Here is a 25,202-nt window from a genome sequence, read left to right on the forward strand (position 1 = left end):
ACTCTACTACTGAGCTGTTCCCTACCCCTTAAGAGTTTTAAATTCTAAGTATAGAATACTTGTACAGGTAATATTTTAGTATGTCCCAACATCACAAATATAATAAACTGCTATATTTTCAAGGTCAGAAAGGTATCAACAAAACTTTCTTTCTTTGAAAATGATATGCATTAATAGCATTAATCTTCTAATAATTCTTTACTGAGCAATTCAGTATATGGCTGCCAACACTCTAGTTCCTAAAGATACTTAATAATGAATATGATACTTTTTTTTAAAAGAAGCTCAAAGTACAGTAGTTGAAAGGGGGGGGAAAGATTAAAGAAACAAGATTCAGAGTGATATATTCTATTCTGAAAAGTAAGCAAAGATGCTATGAGAAATCAAACAGAGAAACTACCTTGGCCAATAGTCAAAACAGCTCTAAAGCAGGTATAACTGTGATCTGCCAGAAGAAACTATCTGGTTACTTCTCCCTTGTGCACTTCTAAAAACACAGCTATTTATAATTTTTATGGACACTGACTGACCCACAGTAGCACAGGACAATTTCTACATTAAACAGGTTTTGTGTCATATGAATCCCAGGGTTATCATAGGTGGGAAAAAAAGATATACTTCTTTCCTACAACCCCTAACTTAACAGAATTCCAAAATTTATCATTTATAAATAGACAAAACAGATGTGAATCTATGTGGTTAAAATTTTTATAAAAAAGCTAATCAGAAAACCATGTATTATATTTAGTCTTAAGCCTGTGATACCTCTAAAATCATAGTTAAAAAGCAATAGTGCACAGACATATGCAGGCAAAATATTAGCCTCTCTGATAAACAGATGTAACAAGTATAAAATGGACAAAAAGACAATTAAATAGATGTAACAAGTATAAAATTGGACAAAATGCCCAGAAAAGAACTACTTTCAGAACATCAGCCTTAAAATTCGGCAGTAGATATTTACTAAGGCAATGATTTTATTCAAATTAAATAAAAGAAAACCCCACTAATTACATGCAAAAGCCAGATTCAGCTATCTACATATATAGATGACAAAACCAGACAAGTCTCTAGAAAATTACATACAAAAGAGTAAAGTTAACTTAAATCATCTTGTATTACTACACTATCAGTTTTCAAAAGCTTCAGTCATATAAAAACTCTATATCCAAGATTCAAAATTTTTTTTTTTGGTTGTTACTGTTTAAAGGTGCAGGGGATCAATCCTTGGGCCTTGCACATAACCAGGCAAACACTCTACCATTGAGCTACACCCACTGTCCTAAGGTTTAATTTTTAAACCAAATAATACCAGGAGTCTGAGGCTACTGCAATTTCTTCTTTTGGCAACTATCATCTGAGCTAAACAAAGGAGTTATTTGTTTATTTCTTAAGTAGATAAATCAAGTACTCTGAAACAAAACTACATAAATAAAGACACAGTTTTTAGCTTTAGTTCAAGTTAGAGGTTAAATGATACTTTATAAGTATCTGAAATAAAACCTTAGGATTCTCATTTTAAAAAATGTTCCTAAAAAATAAAATCAATGCTAAACTCTTTATTTAATCGAACTACCGGTTGACAAAAGGTCAGTGTACAGGTCAATGTGAATGGCATCTATTTCATATATTAGGTAGAGAAACAGAGGGAAAAGTAGAGTATTTGGTTGGAACTTGTCCAAGGTCACAGACATAACTGGCAAAACTAGAAGCACGCTCATATTCTTGAGTCATTCTCTTCACAAAAGTAATCATATGTATGACTTCCTTTGGTATAACTTAGACAATAAAATTAGACGATAGACACTTCTGGGTTAAAGAGACGTTGCCTGATAAATGTTCATTTGAAAGCCAAATTCTGAATTTAGAAGGGAAGACTGAAGATAATAAAATGATTTTAAGGAAGCTTATTAATGTAACAAACTTCCCTTTATTCATTCAGAATTTAAGAATGCTAATTTTTACCCCTGATTTTTGGAAAAAAAAAACATTATTTAGAGTTTGGGGAATATAAGCTATGCACTGTAGATAAAATAATGAAACATGCCCATGTTTACTGTGTACAACAATGATTGTGGAGGAAAAGACAGGAAACACATCCCTTTTTATCTTTCAGTATCTCAAACAGATACACGTAATCAGTGTGTATAGAAACAGAACAGTTAAAAACCACCTGCTCTGTCATTTAAATGCCTATTTATGTATTCAATGTACTTTTAAAGAAAGCTATCAGTAAATAGGATCATTTAACATTCTTGTTAACAAAATAATATTATCTAACATCAAACTCAAAACTTCCAGATTTCCTTACAATCTGCATTTTAAAAAGTTTGGTGTTTTAAAGGAAAATGTTTGTGATTGCAAAGGTCTAAAGATAAATCAGATGATTTCCTTTCAACAAATTAAGATGCATTAAATAGAAAGATGTTTATAACAAAGACAGATTATACCCACTTCAGACAATATATAATGCAATTAAAATAGAAGATAAATGTCAAAACTGTGAAATGCTCTTCAAATCTCAGCAAGTAACAAGTTAAAGATAAAACAATGGTACATATTCTTTATTTTTATTTATTTATTTATTTACATATTTTTTAAGTTGCAGGTGGACATAATATCTTCATTTATTTATTTATTAATATGTGGTGCTGAGGATTGAACTCAGTGCCTCACATGTGCTAGGCAAGTGCTCTAACACTAAGTCACAACTCTAACCTCCTCTTTATTTTTAAAAGCTGACTAAAATAAATCCAAGTTCAGTCTACTTGTCTTTTCTAATGGCAAATCTATTTGCTCCTAATGGAAAGTCAAAGCTATTAAGCTATATTTTAACATATATCTTGATTTTGTTTTAAATCAAGAATTATATTTATCAAGGCATGCAAACAGCTCCCTCTGGCTCCCAATCTTACCTGCTGAATCTTCCAAATCAATCAGTTTGGGCATTAAGCTCTCAGGGAGTTTTTCTGGTAAGTCATAGCCGTTCTTCCTAGCAACCACCAAATGAAAAGCAGCACAAAACTCATCCAGTGTCAATGCACCATCTTTATCAAAGTCTGAGAGTTCCCTAGAAGACAAACTTACTATGAACACAACCATACTCTGCTTTGGATTCCTTTTTTTTTTTTCTCAAAAAAATAGGAAAGAGACGTTCTTTCCTCCAAAAAGTACAAAGTCATGAGGTTTAAAAATCCCATAGATGTGTAATAAAGATATATAATAAAGCAAATATAATTAAAATGTTAATCGTAGAATGAGGGTGGTGGGCATCTGGGTACCTATAATTTTTCAACTTTCCTACATGCTTGAAATTCCCATAATAAAATGCTGAAAAATAGTGCCAATAATTAAGGCCACCAAAAAAAATGACCTAATTTAATTTAGCCCATGTATTTAAGTAATAAAGTTTAAAGTAAGCTGTATATAAAGCCATGGACATTCTTTAAAATTTTGTTTTTATTGTTATCAAAGTTCAACATGTATGCATCTTAAAGCACTGAATAGAACTACAACACTCAATACAAAAATACGGCCTCCCACGCTGCTGTCCCCTACCACTTCTTAGATGTAAGGTTACCACTTTTGTATTTATTGCCTTTATCTATAAAGGGCATGCTAGTTCTTGGTATCTCAGTTTTAGGCATAATCTACCTACCTCCTATTATAGTACTCTACATGCTACTAAAAATCTATTACAAAATAATTTAGAAAACAGAGAAATATATTGATACCAAGTAGAAATAATGTTTATCTGATCATTAGTTTCAAACATAATTTGAAATTGTATTTTGTGTTCCAATGGCCAATTCCAACTATGTGGCAGCTATCTAGAGAGTTTTAGTCTATGTTTAACATGGGAGCTAAGCACTGCTTTTCAACTTATGGCCTGCTATAGAACTTAGTTGTCTATAGCCATACAACCCTGAATGTGTCTGCTCTCATTAGACCTTATTAAACTTGATAAAAACCAAAACCAAAAGAGATAAGCAACAACCATGTATACTAGATTTTATTCTATGCATTCATTATGCTAGCAACAAGAAGAGCTAATATTGTTTGAATTTTACAATATTCAAAAAATTTCCTTATCACCTATTTCTACTATGAAAGGATGTCCACTATCACTTATTTCTTTCCTAGAAAGTGAGAAAGAAACTGGCTATTGTAAGGCCATACTAAATTCTTTGAGAACATTTTTGAATGGATTAATCTCATAGTTTTAAGGTTCTGAAATCTACCTGTTGGAAACTCCTTTGAAACAACCCATGTTACCCAACTAATGATATACCACACTTACCAAATATGAGAAAGTTCAAGAATAGGAAGTTTTGATTTGGTAAAAAACTCTTTAGCTGCAGATCCTGAAATATTAAAACAGTGTTAATGTTATTCTGAATGTATAGATCTAAAAACAGAATATGAGGTAAGAATAATTTTAGACTTTTTCTCATTGGGAAAAAGGTAACTATTATTGTGAATATGTCATATTTTTGGTCCTCAGTGATTATAAACTTTTTAGATAAATAATCTGAGAATTAATGATCTTTTATAATTAAAATCTAGGACCAATAAAACAATGTCTTTCAGATTATAAAATCGAGATTGTCCTGTCCCATCTAGGAGAACTTCTGTTTTCAACAACTCACCTGGAATAAATCCGTTTAGATCAGGCTGAATGGTTTTAAACTGATTTACATAATACTGTCTTTGTTCATCTGTTATTTTCCAGGGATCATCATAACTACTGGATTGCCTACGAATTTCATTGGCAGTTGTAGCTGAGGCTACAGTTCGTACTGTTGTCTGGTCCTGCAATGAAACATTTTTTCCTCAGTACAGTATCTATCTATATGATTATATGGACCAAGATTGCTAGGTTACTCATCCTTGATAGTAAAACTTACTTTTTTTGTGGATATTTAAAATGTAAGAAGTCATCAGCAAATCACAGATTAGTTAGAGCCAGGTTATTGGATATGTTGTTGCACAACGATTATATAAATGTGTAGAATGACAGCAATTATGTAAGCAACAGAAAGTTATGAAAAATGTGCTAAGGAAGCCAAGCAAATATATTTACAGATGCAGAAACCTTTCCAAGCTTCGCTGGGAAATTAGAAACAAATAAATCAGCCAGAACCTTTAGTGAAACATTCCAGTGATAACAGGCTTGAAAAATAACACAGAGAAGTTCTGGATTTTTTTTTTTTTTTTAAATAAGAGTCAACTTACATTTATAAAATCTGCAACAGCAAAATATAAAAATAATGACTGCAGCAATACTCTGAATGAAGCAAATAAAAATGCAATACCAATAAAATGTCACACCTGGACAGAAGCAGGATGCATGGTTAAAAGAGTACTGGTTGGTGGAGTATCTGCAAAACTGACCCAGTTTTCTTGAGGTGGAGGTGGAGGTGGAGAATGCCCAGACCACACTGCATCACCAGCAGAAGAACCTAGGAGGAAAATTGGTGAACACATTGAATCATATTTGAAGGGTTTTAAGCTAAGATTGTAACAAACTACCACTTATATTTTTAAAGTTTTCTTTCCATTGAAATCCCCTATTCTGTATCATTAATATGCACTAATAAAAAAAAGTTTTCTGTCAAATTCCAACTTCAAAGAAATGATACAATTTCCTAAGGAATCTTTTCTGTTCAATTAAAAATTATCTCATTTAACTCTTTTTAGTCATTTTCTGCTTTCTTTGTCAATAATAAAACTTAATATACCCAATTTTCTGGGAAATGATTACTCACTTTACCTTCAGAGAATGTTATCCATATCTTTTTTCTAGTATCATATCTATATTAAGTAAATGTAATCACAACTTTTCAAAGCAATGTATCTACTTACAAATTTTCATTACTAGCTTTTGCTTCTATTTAAGTCAACCTTACAATTAAAAATTGTCTTGGTAGCAACTCTTAAAGGAATGTCAAATTGAAAATTCTAAATAATTCTTATGGAATATCTCAAATACCTGATTGTGCTTCACCAAAAGGAGACCAAAATGGCCCAGGTCCTGCAAGAGGCCTCTCATTATTCCCCCCACTGGAATGACGGTTGTGCTTCCTCCATGTATGTGGAGAAGTCGGCGGAGACTGCTGTGGTGAAACTACTGGGGATGCAGGTTCCTGGGAAGAATATAATTATTTTAAAACTAAATCTAAGGTGACATTTTAACTATTCAGGTGCTAATAAATGTTTTAGTATAAACACCTATACAGGACTTCAACTAATAATGTTTATATGAATGTGATTACCTGTTGATCTGCAGACGCACGAGGCTGAACCATATCGTGGCTTACAGATCCCTTTTTTACTTGCCCTCTGCCAGGTGGAGGAGGAATCACACCAGAATAAGACCCCTGATTTTCAGAATCTGAAGAATATGAGGTTGCATGGCGAGATTCTTGTTCATTCTTTGAAGCAACAAATCTTGGCAGAGGAAGGTCCTTTACTGTTAACAACAAAAATAATTACAGGCTCAGTATTCCTTACTCAAAATACTTGAGACCAGAAATGTTTCAGATTTCAGAGTTTTTCAGATTTTGTAATATCTGAATAGAATTTACAAGATAAACATCCCTATTTAAAAAATTCAAAATCTGAAATGCTCAAAATCCAAAACTTTTTGGGTATCATGTCAATGCCCACAAAGCTTTGGGTTTTGGAGTTTACATTAGGGAAGTTCCACCTACATAACTTTAAAATTTAAAAAGGGCACGTTTATTAAAAAGTGAAATTAGATATGACATTTTTTGCAAAAACTGACAGAGAAACAACAGGCATAAAATGGCTTAGATTGTTTAGGGAGACTCCTGCTTAGAAAGAAGTCAAACTGTCCTTCTAAGAGATGACAACAACAGCTTTATTAAATGTCCACTGTATGTCTGGTCCTTTACTTGTCACTTTATATTCATCTCAACCCAATGAACATCATTCTTATTTACAGATTAGGAAACTGAGGCTGAGATTGCCAAGGCCATGCTGGTAGCAAGTAACAGAATCTGAACCCAAGTCAGTTAGACTAAAAGCCTAGGATGCTTCTACTCATACTGGGTCTCTAAAGTAAGATTTCAGAACTCTAAGTAAAGCACAAGATATGTCACTAAGTTTGAGACTAGCTTAATTTAATTTAGACATTTTTATAATAGAAATTCCTGAAAATATCTTGCTTGTCTCCCCTTTAGTCTGGCTTATGACTCTCCCACATCAGGTATCCTATTTGGTATCAAGGTATCAATCTTAAGCAGAGGAGAAAGATGAAAAACAGAACTTCTTTGCAGGTCAACCATAACTTATACTTTTTGGGTAGAATAATACAGCTGCAGAATCATTTTTGGAACAAAGTACATTGCCTCTACTATGTAATTACCTTTGTTTGTCTGTCTCTTTCTTTCTGCTGGGGATTGAACCCAAGGCCTGTGCACATGCATGCTAGGCAAGTACTCCATACCACTGAGCTACATCAACAACTCCCTTTTGATTTCTTTTTAGAACCATCACTTGAAGGAGGGAAATAATTAACTTTATTTAGTACATATGTGAGATTTCAAACTCACTTGAAAAGAATGCAAATTCTCAACACTAGAAGAATAAGACGTAGCAAATCAGAGGTCCACGATGAAAACCTCTGACCTACCAATCAAGTGAGCTAACATTTAAAAGTATAAAAATTCTGACATTAAAAAAAAACTTCAAATTTTCCCTTTCCCCTTTTCTCTAACTATAGAACCCTCTACATACAAGCAACTACTTTTATAGAATTTCTATCTTTTTCCACATCAACGAATCTCCAAATAATTGAAAATGCATTACTGGTAGCTAAGATGTCTGTAACTGGGTTTCAGCTTCCAATTATTTCAATATTACCTCTATTAATCAAAAAAATTTTGATTAACTGATACTTTTTAATTCAATGGAGCTTCTGTAGCCTTCTCAAACAACAACAAAAGGGCAAGTATAAGGTTATTATATTAGAAAAGAAACAATAAGGAAGCAATATGATAAGATGGTCACTACAATTATCATTTACCTTTATAGAATTATCCAAATTCGTTCTAAGCAATTTTTAGTGGATTAACTCTGAAAAAATTGCCATCTGAATGTTATCATCAAATGTATATGATGTACATACTCTATGCCCTAACAGATATTAGACATACATTTCTAACATTTTCAAGTGAGAAATGCAAGGTAGTGAGAATAAAGTTGTGATATTTTAAAAGTCATAGATGTTATTAAAAAAGATTCAAAGGTCCTATTGATTTCATTTGAAAGTAGGAGGATTATTATCATTTCAATTACTAGTGTGTTGCATATTTACCTGTATTTATACTTTCTACTCTTAACGGGAAACCAGACTGGGCCACAGCTACAAGTTTCAAAGCAATGTAGAACTGACTTCGTCCAAAATAACCAAGTCTTGTTGCACCACATAGTTCCATAATCTATATAAGAACAGAATGTTAACATTAAGATTTATGGCAAAAATTCTCCATTCAAAAATAAGCAGCTATCCTACTTGTTTGTAACTTCTTCAAAAATACTTTTCTAATATATGGTAACCAATTTTTTCAAGTTTCAGGTTCCTATGTTTGAAAACAAAAAGGAACTGGTTGTATAAGAAAGTTATCATTCTCCTATTTGTCAAAATCCATGTAGTGAACAATTTTATTTTATTAGAGTAATGATTTTTCCTTAAGATTCACATTATTTTTTAGAAATATATCATCCATACTCTTCATCATAAGCACTGTACATACAACAGTACCATGCAACCAGTAGCTTATTACACAGCCATTTAAAATAAGGTTATAAAATGATAAAATAACATGGCAGAATGCTAAGATATATTAAGTGGAGGAAAAAAATCAAGGTACACAATTATAACCACAGGAAAACAAATTTGGAAATTATCAAAATTCTATCAGCTATTTTGTTAGGCAAGATTAATAGCAGGGCTTTACTGAACAGGCAGTCAGAGAAGAAGAAATATAAATGGTTAACAAATATTGAAAAAATATTCAACATCTCTAGCAATTAGAGAAATGCAAATTAAAACCACACTGAGATTCTACCTCATTCAACTCAGAATGGCAATTATTAAGAATACAAGAAACAATAAATGTTGGCAAGGATGGAGGAAAGGTACACGCATACACTGCTGTTGGCACTGCAAATTGGTGCAACCACTCTGCAAAGCAATATGGAGATTCCTCAGAAAACTTGGAATGGAACCACCATTTGACTCAGTAATACCACTCTTCGAACTATACCCAAGGGACTTAATATCAGCATACTACAGTAATGCAGCCACATCAATGTTTACAGCAGCTCAATTAACAACAGCTAAGCTATGGAACCAACCTAGGTACACTTCAACAGATGAGTAAGGAAAATGTGGTACATATACATAATGGAATGTTACTCAGCTATAAATAAGAATGAAATTTTGGCATTTGCCAGTAAATGGGTGGAACTGGAAACTATCATGCATCCCCCCAAAAGACAAAGGCCCAATGTTCTCTCTGATATGTGGATGTTAACACACAATGAAGGGGAAGGGGAGAAGAATAGAAGTTCAGTGGATTAGACAAAGGGGAATAAAGGGAAGGGAGGGAAGATGGGAATAGGAAAGACAGTAGAATGAATTGGACATAACTTTCCTATGTTCATATATAAATATACAGTGTAACACTACATTATGTACAACAAGAAGAATGGGATCCTAATTAGAATAAGTTATACTCCATGTTTGTATAACATGGCAAAATACATTCTAATGTCATGTATATCTAAAATAGAACAAATAAAAAATAGCAGGGTCTTTTTCCTTTGTTTAATATAGTTATACTACTTTGATTGAAACACAAAGTTTTTTTCCCTTTCTCTTTTTTAAGCATAAAAGCTTTCAAGGACCTACACTGATCATTCTAGTTATTCTTTACAAGTACCTCTTTAACTGGCTACTACAGGAAAAATATCTCCAAAAGAGGATTTCAGATTATGAGATAAAATAATAACTTTAAAAGGTATAATTTTTGCTAGACAGATATTATAAATTAATCTTAAAATAAGAACTAAGTATCCTTGTCACATTTTTCCAAGAAAACAAATTATTGGTATGTTTCACTGATTTTCTTTTTCGAATTCAAACGAAGTTAAAGTACACTTGAGATGTTGTAGTATTAAGTTTGAAGTATATAAAGAATTTCAGAAAAGTACCAATGTTATCACTGTTATATATTCAGGGTCTTTAAGAAAAAAGAAAAGTTGTATCTGTTGACTGACCTGCACTGGAAAAAATTCCTAGTTCTGCCACTAAGGGGCATGCACTTCTGAGGAAATTGAAAAAGGCAAAAGAAATTCTAAGAGTCAGGTTAACCATTAAAGGAACTATGAGGAAAACAAGGCAGAGTTAACAAAGGAAGGCCACACAGGGTTATCTGCCATGCAGGCATTTTTATTGTGATTACTATCTTTAGCACTACTCTTTTCGCCCACCTAATGCCTCGGAGGGGATCATTACACATCTTAAGATAATTTTGTTTGTAAAATAAAGCATATAAAATATTGTCATATACTCTTCCAAGTAATCTTCAGAATCATTTGTTAGAATTGAGATTTTACTTGGGATGGCACTCTATAGTCTTATTCTGAAATTAAACAACATCAACTCTAGTGTTTTGTTATTAAACATAATACCGTATAACACTCTTAACATCTGTTATGTTACTCAGTTCCATTCTTCTCCTAAGAGTTTGGTTTTGATTCATATTTTCAAAAACCAAATATAGATGTTACCATTTGCATTTGGGTAGAAAATTAAAAGACCAAGACTTTTCTCCTTGGTCTATCAATAAGTACATTAATAGATTTCTTAATGTGGAGCTATCCCTTGGTTCCTAGAAGGAATTCCATTTAATCATGGTGTATGACATTTTAAAAATAACATTTGTAACATTTTAACCATAATCTTTAAACTCTCTTGGGCAGTAACAGGGATGGAACCCAGGGCTTAAAGCATCCTAGACAAGTGCTCTACCACTGAATTACATCCCCAGTCCACAATTAAACTTTTGTTAGAACAAATCAATCTGTTAGGTTTTCAATTGGAATTATGATGGATTCGTGAACCTAACTAGCAAGCTTTACTTCTTTTCTCTCTGCTCAGAAATATTTTAAATAGATCAGAAATTATGCGTTCCATGAAAAGCTGAAAGAATTCACCTATGATTACAGACCAGGCTGATAGGTATCTCCATTCTTTCATGTTATTTGAAATTAGCTAGGTTTTTTATTTCTAAAATATTCGATAATTTCCTAGAGAATCATTTATCATCTCTAAAATTATGAAATATATTAATTCAGCATCTTTCAAAGTCTTACTCTTTTAATTTCCTCTCTATGGTAATTTCCTCTTAATTATGCATATATATGTGCATACTCATTGTCTAGCAAAGTTAAATACCTTGAACATGAAGAATACTTGAAGTACTTATTAGGATATAGATTCTGTTGACTATAGATTCTGTTATATTAAGATTTCTAACTCACCTACAAAATCCAGGGCTAGCTAGTTGTTGTTGGTATATTACTGATAGCTACTGAAAATCACTAAGCTTTATTTTCCTGACATTATAAAATCTACGTAATCATAGTAAAATAAAAAAAAAACAGTACTTAAGGATATGAAGTTTAAAGTTCTTAAAATTCCATCAGAATTAATAATTTATTTCCTATGTTTTTCTACATGTATATAAACACACAAGCACACATATAATACGAATGGTCAACAACTATCAGCATATATAGGTCTCTCACTTTCTTATATAGCATTTCATCACATAGATGTATCTGTCACAAATTAACTAATCCCCCACAAGGGACATTTAGAGTTTTGTCAGTTTTGTACTACAAATAATAAAAACATTATTGTGTACATACCTCTGTCTACTTGTACAACTAACTGCAGGACAAAATTCTAGACACAGAATATGCTTTAAAATATAACACAGCCAGGCACTAAAAGCTTTGTCTATAACACTTAACTGACCAGCACAGAATCCTACCTGCATGATCAGAGATGTTTTTCATTAGCTTTACTGGCTTCACAAAGAAGAAGCATCCTCTATGTAAGTTAGTATTGACTTATTTTCTAAATGTTCTGTCCCATAATGTTCACCAAAAGTCACTTACTACTAGGTAAAAGAGAGACTACACTTTAAATTATGTAACTTTACTGTGCCTTGGTTTCTTCAAATATAAAATGAAAAAAAAATAGTATATGATCTCTTTGGTTACTGTCAGGATGTGAGGAAACTATATTCAATAAAGCAGTCCACAAATATCACCACTATTACTCCTCATTTACTACACTAACCACAATAGACTTCATATAGTTAGGAACTCTAAATACTAAGTCATTCTTGAAAACCATATTTTCCTCAGAGCCTTTAAGCACATGAACTTTACTATAATTTTGTGTACCGGCACACTAAGGATTGGATCGAAGGCCTTGTGCATGTTAAGCACACTCTAACACTGAGCTACATTTCCAGTTGAATTTTATTATAATTTTTGATGGGAAGCCTTCTAAAATATAAGATGCTCTAAGGCCTTCACAAGTATTCTAAACTTCTGGTTTAAGCAACACATACTGGCATACTACACTGTATTTCGACTGTATATTCAGGGTCTTTAAGAAAAATCAAATTTTTTTTTCACATAATGGAATAATACTATAAACAAAGTTTATTATCTTTGTTATAATGTGTGACTTTTTCCATTTGCCAAGCTATAATTTTTTGCTCTATCAGTAGTCTCTAATTGTTGCCCCTGCCTTGTATGCTATGTGTTAGGAATACAAAAAAGTGGGCTACGGTTGTAGCTCAGTGGTAGAGCGCTTGCGTATCACGTGTGAGGCACTGGATTTGATCCTCAGCACCACATAAAGATACATAAATAAATAAATAAATGAAGGTATTGTGTCCAACTACAAGTTAAATATATATATATATATATATATATAAATACAAACAAGTTTTTTAAACTGTATAAAACAAGAATAAATAGTTCTTGAATAATGACCAAAGGAACTTTCCAAGGAGTAAAATACATGTTTCCAAGGAGTAAAATACATGCTTTTTTTAAAAAAATATCTTGATATACAAATATGGGATAGAGGCAACTAACATATATGTTGAGCACATACAAATGATAGGCATTGAGCTAAATAAAATACTCAATGTGTTCCCATTCAATCCCTAAAAATAATGGAATGGAATTGGTACTGACATTTTACAGAAAAGAGAGAATCAAACTGACCAAGTAATTTGCCTAAGGCCAAAGTGCCTAACAAAGGGTATGCATATTATTTATTTATTTGTTGTTGTTCTACCACAACATGCTTCTGTTCTTCTACACTAACAATCAAAGAGTACTAAAGTACAGAAATATGCTCTATTGCTATGCTCAGAATGTCAGAGTGCAGGGAATGTTAACAATAAAGGTATATGGAAGTTATTTCTTTTTTAAAAAAATGTTTTTCTTAGTATATTATACTTATACATAATAGTGGGGTTCATTTTGACATTCATAAATGCATATAACATAGTTTGCTCCATTTCAGTCCTCAATACTTCCCTTCCTTCCTTTCTCCCTCCCCCAATGGAAATTATTTAATTAAGATAAGAAAAGATGAAGTGAAGTAGACACTCAATAATCTGCATGACTCTGAATCCATGAGCTGAATCACGAAAAATAAGAACTCAAAATATGGAATGAGGAATACTCTGAAACTGTACATAATACTATGACAGAATCATTCCAGTAAGCTATCAATCGCTCTCCAAAATGAAACTCTGTGGGCATGGCTGCACATTCCTGTCATCCCAGTGGCTTAGGAGGCTGAGGCAGGAGGATCACAAGTTCAAAGTCAGCCTCAGCAACTTAGCAAGACTATCTCAAAAACAAACAAATAAACAGGCTGGGGATGTGGCTCAGTCAGTGGTTAAGTGCCCCTGGGTTCAATCCCTAGTAGCTCCCCCACCAAAAAAAAAAAAAAAAAAAAAGAAAGAAAAGAAAAAGAAAAAAAAAACACTCCAAAATGAATAAAGTATAATAGAAAATAAGATCCTCCCTTTCTAATTATTATCAGATTAAGAATGAGATGACACTACTGCTTCATTCTTGCAAAAATTCTTCAGGTTAAGTGGGACAGGGACAGTGGATATGCTGTTTTTTGATGGCTTAAAAGCCTGTACAATTTGGACTAGCTAGACACTGTAACTTTTACTGTTCTACCAACTTCTTAGGCTGGTTTCTACAATTCTCTGTGACTTACTAGCTTTAGTGACATGGAGAATATTTGTAATGGAGATTTGTATCTACTTAAAAAGTAGGGAATAATTAAAAATGAGCACTCACTATTTAGGAAGGGCGTTTACCTGTTATTCTATTTAACAATTCTCTAATGTTGGCTGCCTTAATCCATTTCATAGGAAAGAAAACTGAGGCTAATAAGGTGTGGAGTCAGTATAGTTTGAGGTTGAAAGCTTCTCTGTCTCAGCTGCCTCCAGGAGATACTTAGTAGTATCTTTATAGAGCAGTAGTTCCAAAATTTATTCCAAAGAACATCAGTCAAGTTGAAAGCTCTATAGCTGAGTAAGTTGACATAAATTCAGCTCCTTTGAAGATTTCAGAATGCATTTTTACTCCATTCAAGGCACTAAAAAAATCCTTGCCTAGAAACAAATCCATTTTCAGCTTAAGGCCTATAAAAGGCTTCAGAACCAGTGATCCATATATTAGACCCTCTGCTTAACCCTTTGGGAATGAATATTGTAGACTCTAACAGCGATTCTCAATCCTTTGGGTCTCAGCATCCTTTAAATTACTAAGACTCCCTCCTAAATGTCCTCTGTGAGCTTTAGTTACTGACATATCATATTATAATTTAAATCAGTGAATTTCAAAAGTATACCTATGAATCCATTTTAAAAACAAGAATAATCCTATCACATAGGAAAATAACTGCCTCCTAAAACTTTAAAAATAAAACTATAAAAAACAAAACCTAGGCTAGAAGAATGCCTTATTTCACCTATGTGTACATTTTCTCAATGCCTGGTTTGGAATATTCTCATATCTCTTTTCTGAATTCAGTTTACTCTAATATGAACTGGGGATTGGGCCCAGAATTGCTTTACCACTGGGCTACCTCCACAGCCCTTTTTATTTGCTTTGTTTAAAGTATAAAAGGAAATTAATTTCCCATAGATACACATTAGAAAAAGAAGTATTTAAGTAGCCTTTTCAGATAATTCTGATATTACTCATTAAGAGTACATCAAAACAACAACAAAAAAGAGTACATCAAAACTCAACAAGTGGTACTTGCCTACACATTAGCTTCAATGTAAAGTCCAAAGCCACATCAATAAACATTTTGCATACACTGATGATAAAATTCATGTGCGTCTTGGTACATTGCATTTACACTGACCATTTGTAAATTACTGGTCTAATGAATTATGGAGACTTCCCAAATGTGACATATTTCACTTACAGAATATTTTTACAAATCCTATTTGTTAATATCACTGATCTCATCAGAAAATTAAATCATTAAGCACTGAGAAGCAGTCAAACACATGTGATGGATAAAAGATTTTCTGAAATTCTAATTTTCACAAAAAGCTTGCATTTTATCATTAACAATAAACAGCATCAGCTATTTTCCCTGAAGTAACAAGCATACTTCCTTCGTTTTCAAGAAAATATATATATACCCTAAACCCAATTCAGCTATTCTTTCAAGAAAATTGATGCTCCCTGAACAAAAATTAAAAGGTTTGTTTAGCTCAATGGTTAATTTAACTCAATAAGTATTTTTCCTTAAGACAATCATCATACTTCAGTATGGAAGAGAAATACTTTATGCACATATACCCTTTTTAATCACATAAAATATTAAAAATATGTATGCTTAGAGTCAAGATTTAATAAAATTGGTAATTTTCACTGCTATATAAAGGATAAAATTAAGTGAAACTGGCGTTTTTACTACATGGCAGCACAGGATCCTATACAGGTACAGTATGGAGTTACTGCCTTGTTCTATGCTTAAAGAACCAGCAGTGTTTTCTGATATTAACTGATTGTGGTAGTGGGGATTGAGCCCAAGGACACACTCCTACTGGGCTACCTGCCCCCCAAGTCCTTTTTATTTTTTGAGACATGGTCTCAATAAACTGAGACCACCCTTGAATTGTGATCCCCCTGCCTCGGTAGCTGGGATTACAGGTGTGTACCACCACACCTGACTGAATCAGCAGTTTTATCTACCATTACTTTGACATCGTCAATCCAAGAGTCAAAACAATAAAAAGATTCTGGATGCCCAAGTAATGTCTTATTATTTTTATAAAAATTGTTTTGATTTCACAGAACAGGGACTTTCAGACCACACTTTGAAAAATGCTATTATAAACCATACCCTCGTCTTTTACAGAGAGAGAGAGAGAGAGAGAGAGAGAGAAAGAAAAGGAGTATAGTAAGTGATTGGAAGAACTTTGATCTAGAATAGCCTCCCAAAACACAATGTCTATGGATGCAAGCAAGTAATATAAATTAATGAAATTGGCAGGTGAGGAAAGCAGTGAATTAAGTGCAAGTATAAAGAGAGACACCTCCATACAAAAACATTTTCCCCGCGATGCCATCTTCAGATTTTTTAAAAGCTAGATATCTAGACTATTCTGTTCCCATTTTTCAAATGCTAATGTGGACTCAAAAAAATATGCAGACCAAACAAAACACTTGGACCACAGGTCCACACTTTTTATCCCACAGCGTCTTTTACAATACTGGGGGAAAAAAAAGCAATAAAATAAATGGTGAAATTCCCATACTGGGGGGCTGGGGATGTGGCTCAAGCAGTAGCGCACTCGCCTGGCATGCGTGCGGCCCGGGTTCGATCCTCAGCACCACATACCAACAAAGATGTAGTGTCCGCCGAGAACTAAGAAAAAATAAATAAATATTTTAAAAATTCTAAAAAAAAAAAAATTCCCTTACTGGGCCTTCATGTCCTCTAGTGAGTAGGTAAAGGTAGACTGGGAAAAGAAAGTGAGACCAAGTTTCATGAAAGGTAATCATTCATATTATGTGTATGTAAGCATACTTTATATTAAACTGTCCTACTTATATAATGGCAGATTCTGGATGCCCAAGAAAAAAAACTGTTCTTAAATCATCAGTGAATTATTATATATTATTAGCTTTATGTAAGCTCTTGTTATCTGGCACTACCAATTAATTACTATATATTAGCATTATGTAAGATCTTATCTGGCATAGTGAACTCAAGGAACTGAGACAACTGAACAAAAACCAAGGAACAGTAATTTCTAAAATATCCCTCATTGGAATATGTACTTAATGACATATTCCAACAGTGTACATTTAAAAATACCTCTTTTGGGGCTGGGGTTGTAGTTCAGTGGTCGAGCACTTGCCTCGCATGCATGAGGCACTGGGTTCGATCCACAGCACCACATAAAATAAATAAAACAAAGAACATTGTGTCCATCTACAATTAAAAAACAAACAAACAAACAAAAAAAACCCTCTCTTTCCTCTAGTATAAGACTGCTCCTGCTTCTTGGCCTTTCCACTTGCTACATCCTTAGTATGTTTTCCCTCAGACCTTTGCTTCGCTGGCTGCTTTGTCATGCAAGTCTCAGCTCAAATATCAATTATTTATTGTATCTCCTGAAAGAATAAGACTCTAGAGAATAGGGAAGGCCACTTACATCCCTAGCACCCAGAACAACTCCTGACAGGGTCAATTTATATTTGTGGCTAGAAAAAAGAATGAATCAATGTTATTTATGGATTGATTCTGTTGTAATCTCTTCACTCCTACACATAGCCTACCAAATCAATAGTCCTCAAGTATTGCTACAAATAATTTTATTAAATTTTAAAGAACAAAATTCTAAGTCTAGTAGTCATATTATAACACCAAACTTCCTTCTTAATCTTTCTTAAATCAATCCAAGTTAGGCTCTTCCACAACTCTGTAGTTTTCCTTTTCCCTCTCACAAGATTATACCCACGTTTTCCTTTTAAAGAACACCCTTCCATCATAACCCATTTTATGACCCTCTACTTTCTGTAACATTTTCATATTTAAAAATAAAATAAATTTTACCTGGTACATAAAACATAATAATTGTACACATTAATGTGATAACATGTGATGCTTTAATACATATGAAAACTTTCATAAGCCTTTTCCAAGCTTTTTGAAATGCGGCACATTACTATCATGTGTGACCCTATTGCGGACACCAGAATTTCTTGCTCCTAACTGTAGCTTAAAACTTGGTGATAAATCTTTCCTCATCTGTCCCTCTCCTTTTCTCCCAGCCTCTGAGAACCACCATCTACTCAACTTCTACACAACTTTGTGAAATTCCACGTGAAACTATGAAACTAATAGAAAAGAGGGGAAATGCTTCCAGAGGTTGGAATGGACAGCACTGTAATACACTGTTGCAAAGGGAATGGGTCAAAGAAAAAAAAAAAAAAAAACAGAAATAACATCAAACTCGGGTTATTCCAAAACGGCTTAATTTTCTTTCTGCTGTCAAAACAGAAAGTATTTAGCTTTGTGGACACACCAATCTCTAATATTTTAAATTTAAATACTAAGCACAATCCACCAAATTAAGCAGATAACTCTTATCCATTACTGCATTCACAATCATGTTTACATTCCTAAATGATGTCTTGCTGTCCCTTGGTGACCAACGCCACTGCCAAATACCTTTTAAACTTAGGTCTATACCAGGTGCAGTGGCCCATGCCTATAATTGCAGTGGTGTGGGAGGCTGCTACAGGAGGATCACAAATTCAAGGCCATCCTCAGCAATTTAGTGAAACCCTTTCTCAAAATAAAAAACAAAAAGGGCTGGGAATGTAGCTCAGTGGTAAAGTGCCCTGGGTTAAATCTCCAGTAACAAGTAAATAAGTAAAAAATAAACTTAGTTCTAACATAAAATGCAATTGGCCCAACCCTTCTGAGATACTTAATCAATTGTAGCAGAGCAAATATCTCACCTCATTTTCACTTTTTTTCTTATCCAAAATCTTTAATTGCTGATTCCTTTGCTTACATAACACAAGTGATCTTTGCTTTCAAATCTGTAGATCGAGACTATATTCTTTTCTGTCTCCTGCTTCAATTTTATCTTAATATTTATAAAAACATTCTTTCTGTCACCCAAACCCTTATTGGTAACTTCCATTTTACATTTCAACCACTCTTCTATTTCAATGTGGGGAAGTCTTTCCTCAACAGTATGTCCTTAGATATAATAAACTGCTTATATGTTGTGATGTTGACAAAGGTGGTACATTATTTTAAAGACCACCTAAAAAATAGAAATGTATAAAATCCATCCTAGTAGAATTACTAGAGCTAACTAGCAACATCAGACTTTTCTTGTTTTATGTCAGGCAATGAAATACAGAAATATGACTACACACACAAAAGTAGAAATGCATATTACCATAATTTTGCCATTCCATAACATATACATATTTCAAAACAACATGCTCTATATAATATAAAAATTCTATTTGTGAATTTCAAAATAAAGCAGACATAAAAATAAAAATGAACAAAGAAAAAAGTACCAACAAAAGACAATTATATATTTTTTTAATATAAGTATCTGAATAGAAATATAAAAGGTATATTTCTCAATAGAAAGAAAAATTACAAATGTCTACTATAACTTTTTAGCTGACAAAATCCGAATATTTTATTTTACTTTTACCCCTACTATTTATCAAGAACTCACCATCAAAATACAGACTACTGCTATAAGACAAAGAAGCTTAATATCTGGAAGGCAGATTTTATTCTACATGCTAAGGACAGGAACCATAAGGAACGTGTTGTGTCAAATAATCAATAGGAAAGAGGATTAAAACAGCTTTTTAATGTTTGTGGAGTTCTTGACTGTACACTTCTAGACTGAGATAGCAGAGATTCCCCTTAGCAAGGTGTGACTTCTAATTCTTTGGCAATAAATTATGCTTGCTGCCAGGCACAGTGCACATGCCTGTAATCCCAGTGACTTGGGAGTCCAAGGCAAGATTACGAGTTCAAAGCCAGCTTCAGTAACTTAGCGAGGCCCCCAAGAACTTAGTGAGGTCCTGTCTCTAAATAAAAATTATGTTTGCTTCAGGCAATAGAAGATCCCATTGACAGTCTACTCTTGATAATAGTACATATAGGCCAATAAATATTTTATTGCTTCTTTTCTCTCTCTCTCTTCCCCCCTTCTCTTCTGCAACTGGCTGCTACAGTCCTGCTAATAAAATCTCAGGTAAAAATAAATAAATAAATATATATATATATATATATATATATATATATATATATATATATATATATATATATATAATTGCTTATCATTAGTATCACAGTCACTGGTTGTTTAAATAAAACACTTTGGAAGCTTCAAAAATAAGAACTCTTTTTTTTTTTAACAAAAATATGGGTAATTACTGACACAGGAAAAATAACTCACTATGAAACAAGCTGGTTACAAGTAGTAGGGAGAGGATGACAATATAATAACTTTTTGAGTTTATTGGTAGTTCAATCCAAGTCTCAAATTTCCAACTAAAATAAATCTTTGTACTATTGACATTAACAACGACAAAAAGGAGCCTTAAAAATACACACAATTACACTCTAAATGTTAAGGGGAAAAAAGTCACAAAAAAATATTTGAAAAAGATTATACACCATCTAAAACTTAAACATAAAATATTATTATTTTTCTTTTAAAGATAATATTGGGCCATGAGAACCATCCAGTAAAGTAAATCTGATAAGTAAACTATACTTAGGGTAACCAGAAAATTTACATCTAAACTGGGACTTTTTTTTTTAAATATATTTTTTAGTTGTAGGTGAACACAATGCCCTTATTTTATTTTTATGTGGTGCTGAGGATCAAACTCAGTGCCTCACACATGCTAGGAAAGCACTCTACCACTGAGCCACAACTCCAACCCTAAACCTTGGACATTTTTAAGAGTGAAAAGGACACTACTTATAATTATGCCTGGACAAGAGGCACAAGCAGGGACTATTCTAAACAAACCAGACTTATAACTGTACTTCTAAAATTCCAGTGAAGACATATGATCCCTTTTACCCAATAAAAGTGCATAAGGTAACACTTACAATCTGTTTCCTAATAATATGCCATATAAAATATTAATGTCCGATTAATGAGTAATATTTTTCAGAAATCAGTTACTAGTATTCAAACACCCCTTCCCCATTTTTTTCTGTCCTGGGGATTGAACTCAGTAGTTTTCTACTACTGAGCTACATTCCCAGTTCTTGTTATTTTGAAACAAGGTCTTGTTAAATTACCAAGGATGGCTTCAAACTTACAATCCTTCTAATCTCAAGTCTTTTGAGTCTCTGGGATCACTGGTGTGTGCCACCACACCTAGATAAATCCCTGTTTTCTTACATGGAAACCTATTTCAGAGCCACAACTCCTAGTTAATCAAAGTTTTTTTAAAAATAATAATAGTTCATAGTAGAATATTTAAGTAAGAGGGCCAGGCACTTTATAATTCCCAAAGAAAGGGACTTTTATCCCTATTTTCAGATAAGAAAACAGAAGCATCCCCATCCACGGTCACAGTGATGAGGTTGACTCCAGAGCATGTTCTTTCAGAAGGAGTTCATATTGCAATTTGTTGCCACTTTCACTCTTCTAAGTGCCCTCTATTTTTCATGAATACACAGAATAGAGGGGAGCTCTGAAGTGTATGCAGTTAAGTGAGAAGGGCAGAATTAGGGACAAACAGAATTAAGCACCCGATACAATTTCTGGTGTATATATTTGTTACCAGAAGTCAAGCAGCAGCAAACATGGGCCTGGGAATTTACTTTTGATAAAGAGAAACCCATTTATTCTGGTGTTAGGAGAATGCACTAACAACCTGTGCTATAGGGTGAGGATGAGGACCAAAAAGACCTATTATGGTAAAAGTTAACATTAACTGTATGTATATAACATGTCAAAGACTGTTCTAAGCTTAATAAAACGCTCACATTCACTAATCCAATCATCTTAATAATGCTATGAGAATAGCTATTGTTCTACAAAAGAAAAACCTGACCCTCTGGTAACTTGCTCAAGAACAAACAGAAAGTAACAGAACTTGGATGGAAACCCATGTTCTTCATTACTGTGTTACTTTATAAGAAATTTTATAAAGGGATTTATAAGGGATATGATTTTCCCAGTGGTACATACATATTATAAGCTACATTATAACAGAGTTCTACTGTGTTATATCATAAAATATGAGTTAAGTTTTTGGTGCACAGGTTTCAGAATCAAAACTAGGGACTGAATCTGGGGGTACTCTACCACTGAGCTACAATCCAACCTGCCTACCTAACTACATTTTTTTGTGGTACTGGGGATTTAATCCAATGTATCATTCCTCTGAGCTATATCCCTAGCCATTTCTTTTTATTTTTGAGATAGGGTCTTTCTAAGTAAATTATCCAAGGCTGGCCTTTAACTTTGATCCTCTAGCCTTAGCCTCCTGAGTACCTGAGATTATAGGCATGTGTCGCCACACCTGGTTTTGAATCAAGTTTGTTTTGCTGTTTTGTGGTACTGGGAGTTGAACCCAGGACCTTGAAACAGAATTCAATTTTGATAGGTGCTTGCTATATTATATATTAATACAGTGTCATAATTTCAAAATTTCTTTCTTAAAAAAAATGAAAGGGTTGGATTCTATCACTAAGACCTAGTGTAGTGCAAATATTATTTCCCTGAATGCAAATTTCATATGATGTATATAATAAAAACACAAACTACCCTCTGAAAATGACAGAGGTGCCAGGAACAGTGGTGCATACCTGTATCCCAGGGGCTCAGAAGGCCGAGAAGAGGATCATGATTCAAAGCCAGCCTCAGCAAAATCGAGGTGCTAAGCAACTCTAAATAAAATACAAAATAAGGCCGGGGATGTGGTTCAAGTGACCCGGAGTTAAATCCCAGGTACCCCCCAAACAAAAACAGGTGTATACTTAAATATGAATAGTTATGACAAACAAACAAACAAAGAATTACATTCAACAATGTTAGAAATTATGTAGAATCTATTAAGTTATTTGCTAAACCTTGTCCAATAAATCAAGTTCCAAAGGAACAATTCTGCTGGGCATGGTAGCTCACACCTGTGATCCCATCAGTTTGGGAGGCTGAGGCAGGAGAATCACAAGTTCAAGGCCATCTTCAGCATCTTAACAAAGCCATAAGCAACTTAGTGAGACTCTGTCTCAAAATTAAAGAAAAAAAAAAAAAGGATGGGGGATGTGGCTCAGTGGTAAAGTATTCCTCGGTTCAAGTCCCGGTACCAAAAGAAAAAAAGAAAAAAAATATCTGCACAGAATTCAATCATTTGTATTTTGTTAAGTGATTTATTCTGTACTAGGACCAATTATTCTCCCTACAGAAGAACACCAATTTAATTACTAAAAAACAAAGAAGAAAATGGTCTGGCTTATCACATTTGTTTTACAATTGACATTTTAGAAACTTTTCAAAATAAAAAAAACACTCGTCTTTAAACTTAGGTGTATCCCATAAAATAGATAAAAAATTATAAAACAAAAATAGTAATAAATATAACCATGCAAATAATACCTTAAAGAAATTTTGACCTTATTGGCCCTTGCTTATTTACTACAGTGGCAGTATGTTAACATTTCACTCAGTAGGTGTTTAAAGAACATATACAAACAACTCCAGCTCAGGATGATGAGAACAAAGGGAAAAAAGCCTTCCAAAAATCTATTCTTTCTAGGGGAAAATAATAATAGTTAACTGTTATGTAGTACTATTCCACATATCAGGCACTATTCCTGTTATTTTACCAATTCATTTAATCTTTAAATAAACTTATGAGGTAGTTGCTGTGATAAGTCCCAATATTCAAGAGAAAAAGGTTTATACCATTTAACTACTTACTTAATGTAAGAACACCCAAGAATTAAACTGCAACTTTAAAATTCTATCAAAGATTTTTAGCTGAGAAATAATATATGAATAACAAAAATGATGATTTAAAAAGCTCCCATTTATGGAGTGGCTTACTAGAATTTATTTAAGACAATCTTCAAACGATCCTTAAAAAGTAGACATCATAATTTTCACTTTATAAATCAAAAAATGGAGGAAGAAAGCATTCTTGCCTGAGGGTCACAGATTAGAAACAAGAAGGACCAAGACATGAGTCTTTTTTCTCTATATGACTCTAATGCCTGGCTTTCTTTTCTATGCCAGTGTTTCTCAAACTTCAGATACTTGCATCATACCTTCATGAATTCTGCCATGCCTATAGAACACCTGCACTACTATTATGGACTTAATACTTATTCTTTAAATCAAGAAAGAAACTTTGTAAATAATGTAAATGGAAAATGAATATCTCCTGAAATAGAAAATTTAAAAATAATAAAACTCAATGAAAACAAAACTGTTATTTAATTTCAGCCAAATACCATCAATTGCTAAATGTGCCACATCAAGGCCTACCTGTCCTTTATTAACAGTAACCTGTGTTAGAAAGGTGTTAACTTACTAGCACCAAGCTGAAACTTTCTCCTTAAATAATCAGATTTGAAAAACAAAAAGGGAAAAGCTTTCACATCTTGCTGGGTACATCCCACACTTTGGAAAACAACATAAGGCCACTCTGCTGCCTCCCTTTGATTAAGTATGCAGCTATATCTACAGTCTTTCTTGTATTCCAAACATCTTATCAAATGCTCTAGGATAAAGAGATGAACTAATTATTACACTTAGCACTCTAGAAATGTCTAAAAAATGTTGTCTTAAGTTTTCACATACAATATTCAAAGTACCTTCTGGGTCTGGGGAAACACACAAAAAGTTCTAATGCAGTTCTAATACATAACCCTATTCCCTAAAATCTTATCTAGCTGCAAATAACACATAATCTGATTTTTTTAAAAAGCCATAACATAAGGCTGTAATTTTAAGAATCAAAGTGTTTAGTGTCTTGAACATAAGTTTTGCCATAAAATGGAG

The 25,202-nt window shown here is 33.2% G+C and overlaps 1 protein-coding gene across 5 annotated transcripts in view; it reads right to left on the minus strand.

The window, feature by feature from the left end:
- The window catches only part of REPS1 (RALBP1 associated Eps domain containing 1), an 80,927-nt gene that overhangs the window by 37,969 nt on the left and 17,756 nt on the right, over nucleotides 1-25,202 (minus strand). For 4 of the 5 annotated variants that reach the window (XM_081294731.1, XM_081294730.1, XM_081294728.1 and 1 more), the window contains exons 2-8: nucleotides 8,342-8,465; nucleotides 6,276-6,472; nucleotides 5,993-6,146; nucleotides 5,332-5,462; nucleotides 4,650-4,812; nucleotides 4,301-4,364; nucleotides 2,916-3,070 (exon numbers count right to left, since the gene is read on the minus strand). In XM_081294731.1, the coding sequence (XP_081150857.1) occupies nucleotides 2,916-3,070; nucleotides 4,301-4,364; nucleotides 4,650-4,812; nucleotides 5,332-5,462; nucleotides 5,993-6,146; nucleotides 6,276-6,472; nucleotides 8,342-8,465 (988 nt within the window). The remainder of the gene's footprint in view (nucleotides 1-2,915; nucleotides 3,071-4,300; nucleotides 4,365-4,649; nucleotides 4,813-5,331; nucleotides 5,463-5,992; nucleotides 6,147-6,275; nucleotides 6,473-8,341; nucleotides 8,466-25,202) is intronic. The other variant, XM_081294729.1, reaches the window with a different exon arrangement.

The sequence above is a fragment of the Spermophilus citellus genome (assembly GCF_964194105.1).
Source record: "Spermophilus citellus genome assembly, chromosome: 5".
Classification (NCBI taxonomy): domain Eukaryota; kingdom Metazoa; phylum Chordata; class Mammalia; order Rodentia; family Sciuridae; genus Spermophilus; species Spermophilus citellus.